At 47.6% G+C, this 18,808-nt stretch overlaps 1 protein-coding gene across 1 annotated transcript in view; it reads right to left on the minus strand.

Annotated features, from left to right (window-relative positions):
- Positions 1-218: 218 nt before the first annotated feature.
- Positions 219-18,808, minus strand: part of ITGB5 (integrin subunit beta 5) — a 59,866-nt gene continuing 41,276 nt past the window's right edge. Inside the window, exons 11-15 of the mRNA XM_017820937.1 lie at positions 7,222-7,444; positions 6,559-6,662; positions 3,225-3,341; positions 1,892-2,058; positions 219-1,333 (exon numbers count right to left, since the gene is read on the minus strand). Of these exons, the coding sequence (XP_017676426.1) occupies positions 1,238-1,333; positions 1,892-2,058; positions 3,225-3,341; positions 6,559-6,662; positions 7,222-7,444 (707 nt within the window). The 3' untranslated portion in view covers positions 219-1,237. The remainder of the gene's footprint in view (positions 1,334-1,891; positions 2,059-3,224; positions 3,342-6,558; positions 6,663-7,221; positions 7,445-18,808) is intronic.

Here is an 18,808-nt window from a genome sequence, read left to right on the forward strand (position 1 = left end):
AAAAAGAAATTTAAAAAAAAGAAGGAAAAAAACCCCAGGCAGTAGCAATTGCTCCAGCTTTTTTCTCCTGTGGCGGCTCCAGCCCCGCTGCTGTCTGTGTGGGTTTAAAGCTGCAGCTGTCAGCATGGTAACCCAAACCCCAGCTCCAGAGGAAAACACATGGGACTGGGGGAACGGTTTGGGTGGGGGAAAAGAAACTAAAAAAACAAAGCAAAATGTATGCTGTAAAGCAAAAACACTGTGTTTTATTCAGCTCCCTTTCCAACCAAAAGCTCAGGGCTCTCTTGCTTTTCCAGCTGGGCTCCACTGGACCCCACAGCAATAGTCTTCTGGTAAAAAGTCTGAGGTCTGGATGAGCTGCTGTGTGCTCCCAGTTGCCCTCCTGCAGGCACCCAGGCCGGATGCCTGCTTGCACACTCCAAGGGATGGGTGTTTAATTTAGTTTCCTCAGCCTAAACTCCCATTTCCCTTGAGCTCCCACCAGTTTCCCATCTGTTTAACACCACCAGCTCAGAGCAGGAGCTCCTTGAAGCACTCCCCATCCTGGGTCAACACCAGGGTATTAAATCAACATAACTTCCGCAGCAGTCCCTGTGACTCCACCTCCTATTTTTATAGCTATGCTTTGACTGATAAGGCTCTATTAATAAATCAATCAGGCAGTACCACTCCTGCTTGCAGTAGCAAGCCCCATTTTTCGTGGGGGGCTCAGCAAGGAAACAATGAACTCTCCTCACAGCCGTCATATATGCACAATAGTTTTATTTTGTTTTTTATATAAAAAAAAAATCCTAAAAACTGCAGAACATTTGTATCCTAATTTCTTACACAAATTCTTCCAACACCTTCCTCTTTTTAAGCTAATTCCCCCCTAAGAACTTGTGATGGCGTGGGTTCCCGTGATTTTTGATCTAGTCACCCCTTCTAACGGGATATGTCTAAAGCTGCAATATGGCACCTGGTTGACTTAGTTGGCAGGTTTAATAAATCCAGAAAGCTGGGGTATGGAGTCACACACGGCTCAGAGTCCATCAGCACAGGCAGGGAGCCTGCCTCCACGTCCATGCCTCCAGAATGAACCAGACCTTTCTCCTTACTGTGCAAATAACAGGCTTTGGTCATCGACCAGTCCTGTCGTAAGGGATTCTCATACCTGAAGAGGATCCCATCTTCAAGTGGGGAAGCAGCACATACAGTCAAGCAATTGTCCACAGCAGTGCCAGGCACTCAGACCTCATCAGTCAACTGTACCGTTGTAAGACTTATTGAGCTTGTTGAACGTGAACTCTACGTTATGTGTGGAAATTGGCTTTCGGTAGAGAGGGTTGGATGCCTTTGGAGAAAGGAGCAAAGAGAACAAAGGTGAGGAACAAAGTCTGTGTCATGGTGAAAATGTGTCAATTAGTTTGGAGATAGCACTGTGTTTAGTTTTGAGTGAATTGAGCATTCAGATCCAAACTGCAGTGTTGTTTATCCAGAGATGGTCCATCAGACACACCTTCCATCCTGCCTGCAGGCAGAGGTGATGCCCTCAAATGCTGATCAACCCCACCCAAAGCCTCCCAGAAGGACCCCCTTGGAGACCTGACCAATCTGGCTGCCACCACAGCTGAGGTGTGGTCCTTTCTCCCCTACCCCCTTCAGCCTCAAGCTCTGCTGGGAAATAGATGATGAAAGCAGGGGCTGGGTATAATTTTGCAGAGCATTTGTAACTTGCCAAGGGGAAGGCAGTGTGACATGCTGGACCCTGAAATGTGCTGCAAGGCACTGCAGGGCATGGCACCTGCATCTCTTGTTCCTGCCACCCTTCTCCACCACTGCAGAGCTGTTTGCTGCCAGCACATCCCAACAGCACCCCCATGTATCAGCAGCACCCCTGCCCCAGACTCACCATTTCATATCTGGCCCGGGAGCGTTCGCTCTGGAATCGGTCGAACTCCCGTCTGTCGTGAATAGTGACGAGCAGCTTCCAGAGTGCCAGCAAGATGATGCCAATCAGCACCACACTGCCAATCACTGCCAGCACGATCGTCACAGCGCTGGGGGCTGAGCTGCAGGCTGGTCATGAGGGAGAAAAGGTAATTAGCTCCAGTATGAGTGTAGCCTGTATCTGGGTCCTGGAACATAATAATCTGGACTGCAGCCACTATGCGAGTGAACTCAGGGCAGCACTAGCAGCAGTGACTGAATTAAAAAAAGCAACTGTCCCCTCTGAAATCAAAGTGTTTTGTTTTTTTTTTTATTATTAAATAAATGCCTTGCTAGAGGCAGGTCAAAGGGACAGCTCTCATGCATGTCACCAGAGCTGGGATGTCACGTAGCACTCCAGGGGAAGAGTAGGGCTGCAGTGCCACTGTCCAACAGTGACGCAGAGTTTTAATGCCAGGTGACCCATGTGGGACGCAGAGCATTAAGGTGCCTCTGGCAAAAGCCAGCTCAGCCTTTGGCCCACAGGGACACAGGTGATCTCTAAGGACTTTAAGTAAGTACATTAACTGTCAGCTAATCAACTAGTCTTTCAATTAAGTGCAAGCTGCAGCACAAATTAAATAAAACATAAGGAATCTCAGTCTTTCCCATATTGGCCTGTGCCTCAGAGGACCAGAGCAGATCACAAGAAGCTACTGCTGGATGCTTGCCAGCTTGTCCTAAAACCCCATGAGGAGTCTTCTTTGAGCAACTGCATCGCATGTGATTAAAATAACGCTGGGAAGCACAGCTGTCTGTGCAGTCTGGGGAAGGGAGCAGGGACGCACAGCCCTTACACTGCCTGGATAGGAGCTAGCTCTTAGGCAATGTAGAAATCCTTAGTTGGTACAGGGATTTCCTAACATCCTGACTTAACCAGCAGCAGCACCAGGTGTCCCCTTCTGATGTTTTTGTTCCTGGGGGCTGTATCCCCAAATCAGGCATGCTTTTTGCTACTTAAATAGGCTCTATTTATTTTAATTCAGTATCCTAAGTTGGCAGAAAACCCTTCAACCATTTGCTAGCAATGCTGGCAGCTCAGGTGCATGTTTTACTTGGAGTCCTTTTTTGACTAAGTTGGGAGCATTTGTAGTTGGGTTTCAGCACTATAAAACACTTCAGTTTAAATCATCCCAGTTTATCTGCTCACACACACAGCCAGTGAAACCAGCCTTGCTGCAACTCACTGGGCTGCAGCCCATCACCTCTCCTGAGGCAGCCTCTGCTGTTAAAAAGGAAACCAAAGGAGGGCCAACCTGGCTCTTTGAGGACGGTGAGGTTGGATTTCCCACTGGGAAGCTCCAAGTAGGTGAACTTCATGACGCAGTTGTTCACCGGGTAGGCGCAGAGGATCGCGCTCGGGTCATCCGTTTCTGGAACAAGACGCAGAGTCACAGAATTTTATTTGGGGAGCAGGCCTGGAAAGCAGCACACTTTGATCACGACTCATGCAAATCGTAACTGAGCAGTGTCCAGATTTACTGCTTGAAAAAATGTGGCACTTGGCAAATGTCCCATGGCAAACAGACTCAACCTCTCTCACACACACTTTTCCTTCACACAAGTCTGCTTTGGCAATAAATGCTGTTTTCTTCTTAATTTGCTAAATTTCTTGAAGAGTGGAAGGTGAAGAGAAAACAAGGGGCACAGACTCAGATGGGGCCAGCAGCAGCAGCCCATGGCCAGCTCATGCTCCTCCAGCTGTGCTGAGTGGCTCCAGCTCCGGAAATGGCTGCGAAGTTTGTTTTTAAAGAGTGAGATAGAAGAGGAAAATGTGAAAAGGGAGGAGAGGGGGAGGAAGGGAGGGGGAAGGGAGGAGTTGGTTGGAAAGATGATGTGTAGATGGGTCACAAGAAATAAGAGGACTTTCATACAGGTACTGTGTGTTTGCCTGTCTAACATACCACCAGGCAGAGCCTGTTGCTGCTCTGGTCAGTCTAAGATGCTCCCTGAGGAAGCCTGCTTCACAGAAGCAATTTAAGATTCAGCAAAGCCATCACCTGAGGTTTGCAGCTCTGTCTTCAGGTGTGATTTCAGTAAAGCCACTGCTCAGCGTGGCCACAGCTTGTCAGGTGTCCCCATTGCAGGGACAGTGACTGGAGGGAGATGGGGCAGCATCTTGGGCCATGAGAGGTAGCTCTGCTGAGGACATCTCTGCAGGCCTGCATGGGCTGAGCGTGTCAAGGGAGAGGAAGGGATTTAGGGACCCAGTGCTATTGGCTGACAAAGACACGACCTTGCCTTAGGCACCTGGAAAATGCTTCCCACAGCTCTCCTCCTCACTCCTATCTGTGCCTGTCTGTCACGCTGAAAAATGATCGCATTAATGACCACTGCTACTCCAGCCCCTTAGCCTTCTCCTGTCTGTTTGTTTTTCCTTTCAGTGCCTTTGACCTGCATACAGTTTAAAGATTAATACCCTACATTTCAACAGCTGAGCCCAGATGCAGCCACCCCTCTGGTGACTTGTGACGAGTTCCTGGTGTGGACAAACCTCAGCTGTTCCTACCCTGGGACACGAAAACTTGCTCTACCTACACAGTGGTAGCAAAGGCAGGGCTGGAGAAGTGCTGATTGTTACAAAGTAAAGTACTAATTAGATTAATATAGATAAAACTTCCATGTTTCTTGACTAACGCCCTTCTAAGTTGAGCAGCAAACCTTAGTTCCTCCAGGCCTAGCTGCTTTCACTCCGATCCTTGCACCGCTATTCTGCTAAAAGAGACAGGGATTAAAGTCTCAATGGTAATTATCTCTGTTGGTCTTCACTAGGTTTCAGAGATCACATGTCCACATAGAGAGGTGTGAGGGCCCCACTGAGTTTTCAGGTCCACTGATGTGTGCTGTTGCCAGGTTCAGCTCATGCTCCTCTTGTGTTTAGACTTCCTCTCTAGAACCACTAGGAATGCAAATGAGATATTGCAGAAGCGAAGGAGATCCTGTAGAGTCCAAAGCAAGTCATACAAGCCTCCCACAAGGCAGCATTCTGGCTTATGAGTCCAATGATTGATGCCTCTGCCATACAAAGCTTTGAAGAACTGGCTGCTTCATACTCAGAGTCAAAAGGCACTTGGGATGCTCCAGGGTGTGCTCATTGTAATTTGATATTTAAGGAAGTCCCATCCTCCTCTGCCAGGGTACTGCAGATCTATGTATTGTGTGACAAATATCAGCATTCAGCCTCTCAGTAGGGACTTATAATACGTGCTGAATAATACAGAAGTGCTTGAAAACCAGGATTTGGCAAAGTCCGCCTGTAAGGAAGTCCATAGTACCCAAGAGCTTTCTTGAGGAATATTTTGCTTTATCTCTTCCTCTAGCAGCCCAGATCTCCAAGCACCACGTGCAATCCAACTGTAATAGTTCAACAAAAGCATAAGCATAATTCCCCAAAATGTCTTAAAATAGAAATTTGGCTGTGTTTTTCCCTGAAAGCCATGCAGGGGGTTTGCAAACCATAGCCCAGCCTCACCTTCCAGGGCATAGTCAGCACAAAAGCTGGCTTTGGTGTGGTACAATAACCAGGCAGGAGGGATGAGCTTTAACCCCCAGTATTTGCTGGCTCCTAAGAAACACGGGCCAGCCAGGCACCAGTGTGGTGGGGGGAAACAGTTTTCCCCCTGAAGTTCTAAAATGGTAAATCCATGACAACCAGAAAGAAGCTTTGTATAGTTTGGACTTCCACACCTCTCACAGTGTGCAGGTGTAGGTGCCCTCCTGGCTGAACTGCAGGGAGAATGGAGAGAACAAGAGCAGGTGTCCCAAACAAAATGGTAGGAAACCTCACTGGTCATAATTTAAAAGCTAGAAACTGGACGTAAGAGGAAAATGGGAAAAACATCATCTGCAGGCAACTCAGGGGGAAAGGAGTGAAAAGGCGAGCAAGGTAGGGCACTCCTACCTCTATAAAGTATGGGAAGAGAAGGAAATGTCAGATGCAGACAGTAATTTATCCCTGATTGATCTACAACCCTCTCTCCAAGGCGTATGGCTAAGGACAAGGTCAGGATTGTGATTAACGCTGTCACAAGTTTGGATCGCCTCTACTCCTCCAAATAGCAACCAGGGACTCCCAGAATGTATCTTGAAAAGAAGGGGGAGAAAGTAATCTGCTGAGAGATGCACACATGGGGTGACCTCTAGAAGAGTGCACAAAGGGCAAGAGAGGACCTTGCCAGGGTGGCTTGTAGCAGTCAGGTCTCCCAAAGCAGAACTCGTTTCCAAAACAGCTTTGCTTTTCCTTACAAGCTCACTTCTTCCAAGATGAATTCCTTTTGTACTCTCTCATGGCTCATCTCTTCTTCCGTCTCATCTGACCTCATTCCACTCCCTTTGCTCCTTGCACTGGTGGTAGTGGTTAGATGTGGTAAGATGTTATTTAAGATCAAAGAGTTTTTTACTTCATTATATAGTATAGCCCAGAGAGAGAGCAACACATACCACATATACACATATACATACTACCTGCACATATACATTTCTAAATACTAGGTATTCCCTGAGGGTTTCTTTACAGATGTCTGGTTAAGAGGAGCTCAATGCCACAGTCACTGGCTCCCACTGCCTGCAGTCCTGCTGCTGCCAACTTACCGAGAACATCCACAGTGGTGATGATCTCGTCCTTGCAGTGCTTTTGGCAGGTTTGGTTATCAGCCAGTCTTCCTGAGTTAAACAGCTTGCATTCAATGCAGTCCCTGCAGGAACACACATAGAGGGGAAGATTAAGCACCCACAAGAAACTGTATGAACACAGAGATTCAGCCCTTGGAAAGGGACTCCCAGAGTGCTGGTCTTGAGGCTGCACATCTAAACCACAAGGAAAGAGCAACTTCAGGGCCAAGCATCTCCATCTCAATGATGGATTTATTCTAGAGGTGGATTCGATTAAGGTGTAAAACAACTGGGAGGTTTGGGGTATTTTTGCCCTTTGGATGTCTGGAGCTGCATGTCAGCTACTGCATAATCCTGCCTGAGATCAAGGCAGGCAGCACTGCTCTGTACTAGTCTGAGGCTGATGCCCAGGCCACCTCCATTGCTGTGAGGCCCCATCCTCCCCTCCTCTGCAGCTCACAGCTCTCTGGACCCAGACATTTGCAGCTCAGAGTGCAGCCAAACTGTAGTTGCCAACCTTTCCCAAAGAGTGGGACAGCACTGGAAATGAATAGGGACATGAACCTCCGTGAGGACTGGAGCAGCAACACTTGTTGCTTCTTCCCACCCACAAGAAGACCCTCCTGAAATGCCCGTGAGTACCTTTTAGTGCTACAGACACCTGGGCAGGTGGGACACTTCTCACACGTTTCTCCAAAAGCCCCTGGCTCGGTGCACTGACACTTCCCACAGACGCAGGCGCCCCTGCCGCTGCACATCTGGCCATCACTGGAAACACAGCTGTCCATCTCGGTAGAGCAGTTGCAGTTGTCCCCGATGTAACCAGCGTGGCACTTGCATTCCCCACAGTGACACTCTCCATGACCTGAAGGCAAGAGCAGGGGAGAGGCATCAGCAGCATTCGGGGCCAGCGATGGGTGCTGCGGCTGCCCCTATGCAGGAGGGATCAGCAGCCCAGCAGGAAGAGCTGCCAGAGAGACCTTATTTGGCAGAGCAACAAACAGATGGTGATGGGAAACACCGAGATATCAAATTAATATCTACATTTAGCAGCAAAAAATACCTAGTCACTGATCTCCCAGCTTCCCTCTACAGTTGCTCAAGACAAATGGGCACATCTCCCTTCCTACTTTTGTATGAATTAATCTCTTCTTTCTCTGTCTACATCAAGAGATATGAAGATGGAAATGGAGTAGTGCTTCCTTGCTGGTTTTGAACACAGAGTTTAGCAGCAAAAAGCCTAGCAGGTTGCCCACTTCATAAAGTCTTTCCTACCCTTCTTTCCTAACAGTTTTACTTAAGAAGTTCTCACAAAAACCTGGAAAAAAAAATTAAATCAACAAGCACTGTCTTCTGTGTCCAAATAGGACCTTTGTGTCCCAGCCAGAAACATGAAGGTTGCTGGGACCAGCTGAACCCCCTCAGGGAGTAGCTCAGGGCTGCTCACAGCACAGATGGATGAAGAAACCAACTGAGTGAAGGCACTCCTCTACTGACACATCCCCTTGCAGCTATGGGGTTTAGCAATGGGCTGAGAAAGTCAATAGGCTCCAAGGCTTTCAGTGACAGTAAGAGCAGTGGCTGGCTGCCGAGCAGCTGGTTTCAGAGAGGCATCCATCAGCTTGCTGGAGAGACTGCTTGAAATCCTCCTCGGTCAGTCCCTAGGAGAAGGGATGCCTTTGAAGACACAGTTCATAGAGCTGAAGGGTTTGTATATGAGGCTCATCAGCAACCTCATTACAGCTCAGCTTTCCCACTGGAAACAGCCTGAAGCACCCCAGACATGATAAATTATATACACACTCCTTTCATCGACACAAAACCACTGATCTCCCTGCCTCTCTCATCGCGCCAAGATTATGAGAGAGGCTGTGGACTGTCAAGCTATATCCCTTGCCAAAAGTCACGGGAGCACCTTCTGTTTTACTAGGCATCTCATATGTCCCAGAACATCACAAGTTGCCCTCCTACAGCCTCTTTTGCACTCCCACCGTTTGCTTTGGATCCAGCCTGAAAATTCAAACATTACCAGACAGAGGAGATTATGTTTACAAGATCTCTAGAGGTGACCTCCTTCCCTGCCTACATCTGATGGAGATTAAAATCCTTTGCTCTGTTTGCCTTCATGGTGACAGCCTTGCCCTTTCCCCAGACATAGATGTACAGGCAGGTTTGGTTTGCCCCCTCCCTACAAAGCTTTGGGTTTGAGCCCATGGGCATGGCTATATCCACAACTGCTGCTGTTCAGGGTACAGCTGCAGGACTGGGACCTTCGCAACCTCCACTTCACAAACCAAATGGGGTGTCTGGCTTTCATTCGCAATTAATTCAGGCGATTGGTCTCATACACAGCAGGTTTGGTGCCTTCATGGCAATGCATGTGTCCAAATTAGCTATAAATCATGGTTTTCTTAAATGGGCACTATTTCAAAGAATCCAAAGCAACTGGTATCGGGAATTCACGTACATGGCATATTGTAAATGTGTTCAGGCTTGAATTTGAGCTGTGAGGGACAAGAGAAGCAAGCCAATGGCATTCATATCATCCCACAGTCCTGACCCGGGTGGAGCCACCCCCTGCTACTGGACAGAGGGGCAGAGCCCCTGTATCATCAGCCTTAGCTCAATTCTCCTAGGACACCACAGAACCCAGCACAAGATGTGAATGCACTGGTAATCCGTCTCTGGACCATAAAATGATTCAGTTTTTAAAGGCATCAGTGCCAGGCCATAGAAGGCTAGAGAGACTGCACATCCCTTCCAGCCCCTGGCAGGCTGGAGATGGAGCCTGGAATAACTGTTGGATGGGAAACGGCCATTTCCAAATAATGCATCCTATTAAACCACTGTGATCGGAAAACTTAAGAAACAGCATCTTAAAGGAAGCGGTTTTGTTTATTGAAGGGGATGAAGAAAAAGCTGTTTTGTATGAGGGTGACTAAGCGTGGGGTGTGACCTTAAAATTTAGAAACATGTTGACATATGTTTCCTGCCTTGGCCACACTGGCTCACTATGCAAGAAATCACTGGCTGAAGCTCACCATGGCAAATATGCCAAGAGTGGGAATTTTCCATCTTGACCTGTAATGGCAAAGATGTTACAATCTTCTCTGCCTACATCAGTTTGAAAGAGCGGCCACTCCTGCAAGCACCATGAGCTCCATTTCTGGTGCCATTCATCTCCCACACAGCCTGAAACTCAATGAGTGGGAAACATTTATTTCTCGTATGGACACAACAAGAGTCAGCCCACTTCCCAATATCCAGCTGGAGCACTGGAGATGGGAATCCACTCTGTCCTCTTACTGAGGACACAATCTGAGAGGAGTCTCGAGGTAATGTGGCACTGAGTCTTTCGGTGATGGTGACTCAGAGCTGAGGTTTGCGGAGTCTTACCCAGTACTCACATTTTGCAGGAAAATGTGCTGCACATTTCTGGTCACACACAGTGCTGATGTGATCAAGCAGTGTCTGTGCCATCTAAGATCATGTCTGCAGGAAGCCTTACACCACCATGGCCAGGAAAAACCTCTGCTTTACTTCCCAGTTTCATTTCCAAGATGACAATCCATTTTCAAGGAGGGTGTGTTTCAAGACACCTCTGCACCAGCAGCAGTCTCATGGTGCAGGACATCACCCTGGACTTTAACCCCCTTCAACTTTGAGATTGCACATTCTCTATTAAAGCTGGTTTGTGAAGCCAAAATACATTCATTATGTTCCTCAAACATAACAAGAGATATTTTCTTCTGTTCCCACCCTTGAAATGAGAAAAGCTTAAAAGTTTAAAAGATGGGAAATTAAATGTTCCCTTTGAATTTGATAACATACTTTCCAGGCAGCTCTTATTAGGGGGCTAACACAGAACACATATCAGGGAGGCTGCAGAAGCATGCTGGGAGGGTGTAGCAGAGGGAAGCAATGGTTTTGTCGGGGAAAAGCAGTCCCCACACTAAGTTTGACTAGTCTGGGATCCATCAGGGCAGGAGCCATGGGGTGCATTGCTCCTCGGAGGCATCCTCTTCCCTGCGAGGCCACCAAGGTGGACTGAGACCCACAGTCCAACCGGTGCTTCCCTCTCTCTCTCTGCCCTGAAACACATCCCCATCCCACTGCTGTGCCCCGGCTGGGCTGCACCTCTCACTGTCACTCAGGCAGCTTTTGGCAGGACATCCAACCATCCTCATTTCACCCCAGCTGCCTCTGCCTTCCCCCCTCAGCTGCTCACCAGGATGACAGCTATAGGCCAAATCCTCCCTGCCCTCACCCTGGCACCACAAAAACCCGGGCTGGCATTCCCACACCAGCGCTGTGTCTTGCTCTGATCCCAAAGCAGGATCATTGTCAAACTGGGATAGCAGCTTCTGGCAGAAGCTTCCAGCCTCTCACCCTGATTTCATCCCAGGCTTCCCAAGAGCAAGCTGTGACCCTGCTGAGCAGGACAGCCCGTCTGCCCTCCATAACTGTCCGCCTTTTAGGAATTGTACCAAGAGGTCTGAAACTCAATGCACTAAAAGCTCTCTCACTAGGGATTTTGACAGAATAGAATGTGGTTTTCCTAAAGCTTCCTACTTCTGGGGACCACAAAGTTATGCAAAAATACCAGCTTTCTTTTGAAAGAAAAAACATCGTCCCAGCTTTTATGGAGAGGGCAAAAATGTTTGAAAACAAGCCCCCTTCAACACTTTTTTTTCAAACCTTCTAGAAAATTAAACCGATGTGCCTACCACACAAGAAAAAGAAATCTTCATGATTTTTATGCCAGTTTCTTGGTTTCTGAGTGCTCGGGAGGGGAAAGATCATACTGTATTTTCTTCCCATTTAATCAAGCCACTTATTTTTTTTTGCCTCTGTGCTCACATCCAGACTTTGGGTCAGGACCTCCAAAAGGCTGTGCTGTTGTCATTTTTGGTTACTTGAACAACTAGTTTGAAATAGGAAAAGCCACAAAGGAAAAACAATTAAGAGAAATAAGTTATGGCAAACAATTTCCAGATTCCCCAGTGCCATCCCTTTAAGAAGCCCTGGCTGCTGTGCCCAACACCTTGAGAGCCCCAATGCAGAAACCAACATTTGTTTGTACTTCTGAGGGGTGGATTCATCAAAAACATCTGCTTATGAGAGAAGAAGTCAAACCCTATTGATGCAGAGCACTGCTTGAGCGTCAGTTTTGTACAAGATCAGCCAATCTCTCAGCAGAAGTGCTCGAAATTTGTGGGAGAGGCCCATTTTGAGTGGGAGGAAGAAGGGCAGCAGAAGAGTCTTTGGACACTTGGAAAACACAGACCTTTCCATTTGGGAAAGGGCTATGGTAAGACACAGTGCCTGCTTAGGCAAATAAATCATCCTACTAATCTCTTTCCATGACTCAAAGCAGCCAGCACTGCACATCAAGAGGCCAGGCAAGGCAAGGTGAGGCAGCCTGCCCATGGCACAGTTAAGGTCCATGGCTCTGCCAGATGGTCAGCACCACTAGGAAGTCGGGAGAGCTCAGGAAATTTTAGACAGTGAGGATGGGTTTAGGATCCATTCCCTGGGTCATGACAGTCTGGCAGTGGAATCAAGGGTGGTAGGTTGGCCAGAGCATCCCCAATCCCTGGAGCCTGCTGAGCATAACAACCTCCTTGTGAAAGCCAGGCTACTATGTAAACACAGACAGACGAATGTCAAGGGACCAAGGTTTCTGTGTAATCTGAAATTCATCCTCTGACTGCCTCCATTCACACCAGAAGAGAGCCTGCCCACACATTTATCCACAACGCAGTACTGAAGCAACAAAACAAACACTAAGAGGTCAGTAATAAGTAAATAGTGTTTTTCTGAATGTTATTTACACCAGACACCATGGATCTGTGCATCTTTCAATTGCAATGGATATTTATATCCTGAAGCATATGGGTTTGACCAAGAACTGCCAAGGCTTTAAATAAGCCTTTATTTCAATCCTAGTGCTGGTTGAGCTCACCAGTCATCAAAAATAGCATCGGAGATGCAGACTAATGAAACCAAAGGTTAAGGAATAAATACAGGCTTGAGCTGCTAATTTAGCCATGGGTACCAGAAGCCCCATCACCCGCTCGACATTACTGACAGTAATCACGGTGCAGCACTGCCAGTGCAAAAAAAAAAAAAAAACACCACCTCAGTATGCCAATTTCTCATTCACTTGGGAATTTCTGGGTTAAATCAGAACTGGACAGGGAAGACAAGGTTTTGGAAACTGCTGTCTCATGAAGGCAGCTGAAAGCAATCCGAGGCAGGCGGATTTCCTGTGGCAGCCCTGGCCAGCCTTTCCTCATTTTCCTTCTCTCTGCTGCAGAAGAGGAGGTGAAATGCAACCACAAGATATGGCTGATGATCCACCAGAAAGCCAAAATGGGCAGCAAGGACTCATTTCCTGAAAGAGATCTAAAGCTGCATTTCTTAAAATAAAGCCTTCCTTTTTTTTTTTCTTCAAGTAAACTCAGCACTTCACAAATCTCTTGACTTCTGCTTACGTTAGTGCCTCAGCCAAGCCTGCCACACGTGGCCTTTTGGATGGAGACCCAGAGCTGGGAATTGGAGCTTTTAGGTCCTGCTGCCAACTCTGCTACCAATGCAGGGAAAGATATGGGGCAAAGGCTGCAGTCAGATCCTCCCAGAGACACAAGCACTTCATCCTGACTGGGGACAATTGGGATGGGTGTTTCCTTTGAGCCATAGGCCCAAATACCATCCCAACACATTGGGCACATGCTCATCCTTGACTTTGTCACCCCTTAAGTAGCTGACATAGAAGGCACTGCAGGAACTGCTAACAATTCACATCATTCCTTAAGCTGGATCGGAAGATAGGGGTGTGTGTGAATCCTCCGGGGTTTTCCCCCTCCTGTGTTTCCCTCCAAACCCCTCACTCAAGAAGTGCCACCGTCCTTTTCTATCGACCTTGATCTCTTCACATGCAGATGTTTATTGGGTCTACCATGGGACGCACCAACACCTCTCCCACAGCAGTGCTCCTCTCTCCAGCCAGCTCTCCAGCCCCCTAACAGATGAGACTTGCTCACAGATGAAACCTCTCTGGATGCAACTCTCTCCATTTGTTTCCTTTCTCCCCAAAAAGTCTGACAAATAAAGGTGCTTGACAAGAAAAACATTTTCCACTTGGCTCTCCCAGCCCTGCCCAGATACCACCAACACCCCTGGGTCCAGAAACAGGAACTTCTCCACCACTTACATACTTCTTCGCCCATCTCTGCCCAGGTCTGCTTATACAACTCTGCACTTAGCCTTCAGCTTTAGTCACTGTGAAGGCTCTGGAAGATTTAGAAACATCAGGGGACATATGGTAACCATGCACTTCATTGAAAGGCAGACAAAGGTCTTGAGAAAACCTATAGCTCTGCAACCCTTCCACTGAGGTATGGTGCTCCCATGAAGGACAAGCTTCATCTTCCCTGATGCCTGAGCAGACTCCTACCAGCTCCTACTGCACAAAAATCCTCCAGATATGTTCTTAAAATAAAACCTGACTCCAAAACAAAGCTGCATGATCCCAAATCCCTGAACTCCAGAGCCAAACTCTATGGTTCAGGTCCATCCTTCAAATGAAAAGCAGACTAATTCCCATCCTGCTGAAGCCCAAGTGGGCTGAATGTCCTTTCAGCTGGACCTTGTTGAGAGGAGTGGGCTCTGGAGCAGAGAGATATTCTTCCTCTGCAAAATTCAGTGCCATGGGAGCCTTGCCCAGTTCTGTGTTTGGATGCAAACACATAATCTGTGATGCAAGTTCACCAAAGGTCTATGGTTTTGGAACAGATTTTTCCCTTCCCAAAGTACCTGGAAGAAGTTAGAATATCACTCAAAATAAGACCAAAAAAAAAAAAGGAGAAAGAATGAACCCACAGCCTGCACTGCATTTCCCTTTCAGGTCAATTATTTAAAGCCAATTTTTTAAACCAAACTGAGCAAAATTCACAGGTTTTCATTGCATATGAACAAGAAATGCAGACACAGAATTTCACTCACCTGCTGGTGGGAGGCTTTCATCTGCCTCTAAACTCCAAATGCAACATTCATTTCCAAATGTGCATTTCTGTTAATTACTTTCATCAGATGGACCACATTCAAATGCCAAACTCAGTGAGACACTGGCCAGAAGACCATTTAAAGGGAGTTTGTTCTAACACCATCTTCTCTCTTTGGGGAGTGAGTGGGCTTTATTTTCTGAGTTCATCTTGGTGGGGGTTTTTTTTTGGAGCTTTCTTTGGGGCTCCTGGCCGTTGGAGGGGGCAGCTGCAGCAGGACAGGGGGTTTGGGTACCTGCATGCACCATCAGATGACACCTCCAATTGCAACCCACATGCTGTGCCACTTTAAGAGCAGAGACCCAGAGACGGGGCTCTGGCTCCCATAAAGACGTCAAAGACGTCACTTCTGTATTCTTTAATTCTGCCCGGGCGTTTAATGCCTCATTAGCATTCATTAACGCTTGCAAAAGGTCCGCTCAAGGACAAGGAGAAACCACAGTGAAAAGAGGCAGGAACAGCAGCGCTCTGTGTGGGTTGGTCCTCAAGGAGCTGTTGCCAGATTTGGGAAGAACTGCAAGACTTGGACAGCAGTGAGAGCCCAGGCAGGGAGAAAGGAGGGGTAAGAAAGGGCAGCTTTGCCCTTTCGTGCCAGGAATGGAAACTCTAGTGAGCAGTACTCAATACACTGGGGAGAGAAAGTCCAACTCAGTTGCTGTTTCATTGTGAAAGACCAACACAAACCCCTGGTGTGAGCAAGGTGGGGCAGACAGGGTATGCCTGCTGCCAGGAACACCAAGGAAGGTGAGGAATAAACACAGCACTAAGCACAAACACAAAAGGAAGTATCATTTGTGTTCCTGTAAGAAATCCATGCAAAGATCAGAAAATATCTCAAGTTGCAAGGGACCCAGAAGGACCACAGAGTCCAACTCCTATATAATCAATATTATTTAATAGGCAACAATGTAATGCTAGTGCCTAGTGGTACAATACCTAATAGTGCATTTATTTACTGTGAAAGAAATGCAGAGGAGCATATACATCGAACACAGAGCATTCTGCTAAGAACCATCCACTGCACTGATGGGCAGCCTCTGACCTGAAACACAGCACGGGAGGTCATTAGCAGCACAATTAGAGGAGGGACCAGGCATTTTTACACTGCAGCTACAATCACTGGCCATGCTTTCACAGGTCACAGCAAGCAGATGAGGGTCACCCCGTGCTGTTTGCCCCAGCCCAGAGGCCATCTGAACTCTGGGTTGTTCAGCCTTTTGAACTGGCACAGAGCAGGACGGGGAGCTTCACGCTCTTGGAGGGCAGCGGCACATGACTCAGGATTAAATTGGAAAGAGAACAGAAACCAGGTTAAAGGGGAAAAAATAAATTTGGAGAAGAAGAAGAGAGAGATTGGGGAAGGATGGAAATGATAACGTAGGAGGAAGTGGCAGGGAGGTTTCAGAAGCCTCCCAAGGACTGGAGATGTGAGGAAACACATGCACTGAGTCAGCCCCATTCACATCCAAAAGGCCACTGAGGATTTTGCATGCCAAACTTCATGAAGACAAAATTTGGAATGCAAAACACCTCCCACATGGCTCTCAGCCCCTCTCTACATCAGGGCTATGAGCCACAGCTCCTGCAGATGAGCACAACCAGAACACCGTGGGACAACCCTGCAGTTGATGCTCAGGAACCCTTTGCTTGCAAGGAAAAGTCAAATACTGCTACAGAAGAATGCCACTCCCAGCCAGCCACTCACACAGCTCAAGGGTGGAATCTCTCTCCACCCTTTCAAATTATCTGGGAGCCTGGGGCTGGACATCCCTGCTTCCCAACACAGAAGGTGCCTCTCTGGTGCAGGGTACAGTGGGGCACTACAGGCTGCCTGCAGTGGGCAGGCACGTCCCGTACATGTCTCTGTCATTTCTCCTCTTCACACTGTGTAAAGAGTGGAGAGTTTCTCAATGACACTCCACACTAAAGTCTGAGAGGTTTCAAGTGTTGCTCTCAGAGCTCACTGCGGTCTGGCAAAGCACGGCCAGACCCACCCTTTCGGGAAGGCATCGTGCAAAGCAGCCTGGGATCACCTCAGGGCTCAGACACCAGCTCTTGTCACCAGGACAAGACCTAAAAGCCAACATCCCACATGTGTTGGCAGCAGCAGGCACCTTCACAGTTCCTTTCTCACCTGCAGAAATGTTTTCCAAATCACTGCTTAAGCAATCATGTGCTGTCTGCCCAAAATGTTGCAACAGCATGGCAGCCCCATGCTCTGCAGGAGGTCAAGCAGGAATGCAGGAATATCAACAGCTGATATTCAGAAAAGATCTCATAAGCAGGGCGAAAGCAGCATCAGTTTCAGTGGGATGAAGGTGGATTCAGGTGACTGCTCCTCCAGGTAATCTCCATCACAATCTTCAGCCCTGCCTGCCCCTGCTGACCTGGACCTTACATGTTTTAGGCTGAACCACAGGATGGAAGTAAATGGAGCTGATCTAAACCTTCCGTTTCTTTACACTAATCCATGTGATCAGAGTAAGTGGAATATGCCCAGCTTCACAGTTTAACCCCCAAAAAGGAAGAGGACAACAGAGGTGCCTCATTTGATTAATTTCTTACTAAATGTTTGCAATCTATTCTTATGGGAGCCAAAATGTTTCACAGCTGGAGGGGGGATGTAAGCTGGAGAGGGGATGCTCACTCAGGAGCAGGTGGTCTGGCCTCAGTTCCTCACAGCTATGGGACACAGCAAGTGAGAGATTTATTTTTCCTTCTTATTCAGGTGGATTATTTTTGTTTTATCCACATTTGGGACAGGGCCTTTAGCTGAGCAGCTTCTGCAGGTGACAAAAGCAAAGGACAAATGGGAATGCAGCAAGAAGAAAGGTTTTTAGGAAGCTCTAGGATAAACATGCAGTCTGACTGAGTCTTGATCACATCTTAAGAGAGAGATGTTACCACAGCGCCATTGTCTTGTTATTTATTGTGGCCATAAGGGCCCCTGGGCTATGCAGTGGTTCTGTAGAGAGGAGACCTCAAGATACCTGAAGCCAAGTTTGCTGGCTGCTAAGGAGTAATGGGCACCCTGTGCCCACACAGCGTGACCACATCTACATACTTTTGTGTTTTATAGCCCAGACTCAGCTGGTTTTTAGCTCCTTGTCCCCTACCCTGCTCTTTGGTGAGGAAAAGGGACATTCAAAATCCTATAATCCACTCTAATGGAAAAGGATTTTGGCTCAGATGACTTTACCTGGTTCTGTTCACCCCAACCCACTCCCCTGCCCTGCAGCCCTGACAGCACACACAGCTGCAGCCGCTGACCGGCCCCCTGAGCCCCCAATCTGCTGCTAATGACTGGGACTATTCCAAAGCAACTGGTACTGTGAGGCTGCAGCTCAGTGACCCGAGCTGACACTGCATCCTCTGTCACCAAAATAAGCCTCAAATATGGCGGTAGATGTGTGTTCCCCATCCTCCTCCCACACGAGAAGCAGAGAGGGATTGATCTGTGAGGCAGCTGCCCCAGCGACAGAGCTGCATGTCCCTGCAGCTGCGTGGCTCACAGCTGCACTAGCACTTAGCAACTGCCAAAAGATTATTTTTAAGTTCCATATTTATATGGTCATTTTATCTCTCCCCTTCAGGTCCTTTTTTTACTAAGCAGTGCTCAGATTCCACCTTTTTACACAAACTAAATAAAAAAAAAGACCCAAATCAAAAGCCTAAAGATAACAAGACTTGACATAACTTAAAAGGAAACACTGCAGATGTGGTTTAGGCTCTGTTCCCTATCTTCCTTCTGCCACAGGCCAACCTCTTCCCTTCTGACAGGGGTACATTTGCTTCATGCCACCCCAACCACGGCACAGCCACAGACAGTGGGCACGAAAGAATCTTCCCTTCCTCCCCAAACCACACTCAACCCACCACCTGCACCTCAGAAATTAATAAATCAACTACCCATTTCTTCTTCTGGTAAAAGCTTACATATTAGGAATGAAGACAATTAAGACCAAAAAAAAAATGCTGGTGTGCATCTGAAAGATGTGGATCACCTTTATTCTCCCACCTGAGCTTGCACATGCACACCAGCATCTTCTGTCCAGGCACTACCACTGGGTAGGTGAATAATAAATACAAAGGTGTGTGTGGAATAAAGTCTATTTCGCTAAGATGTGTCCATGAGCATAGTGATTTGTACAGTAACAGACCCG

This window comes from Lepidothrix coronata, unplaced genomic scaffold (assembly GCF_001604755.1).
Source record: "Lepidothrix coronata isolate B3197 unplaced genomic scaffold, Lepidothrix_coronata-1.0 Scaffold86, whole genome shotgun sequence".
Taxonomy (NCBI): Eukaryota; Metazoa; Chordata; class Aves; order Passeriformes; family Pipridae; genus Lepidothrix; species Lepidothrix coronata.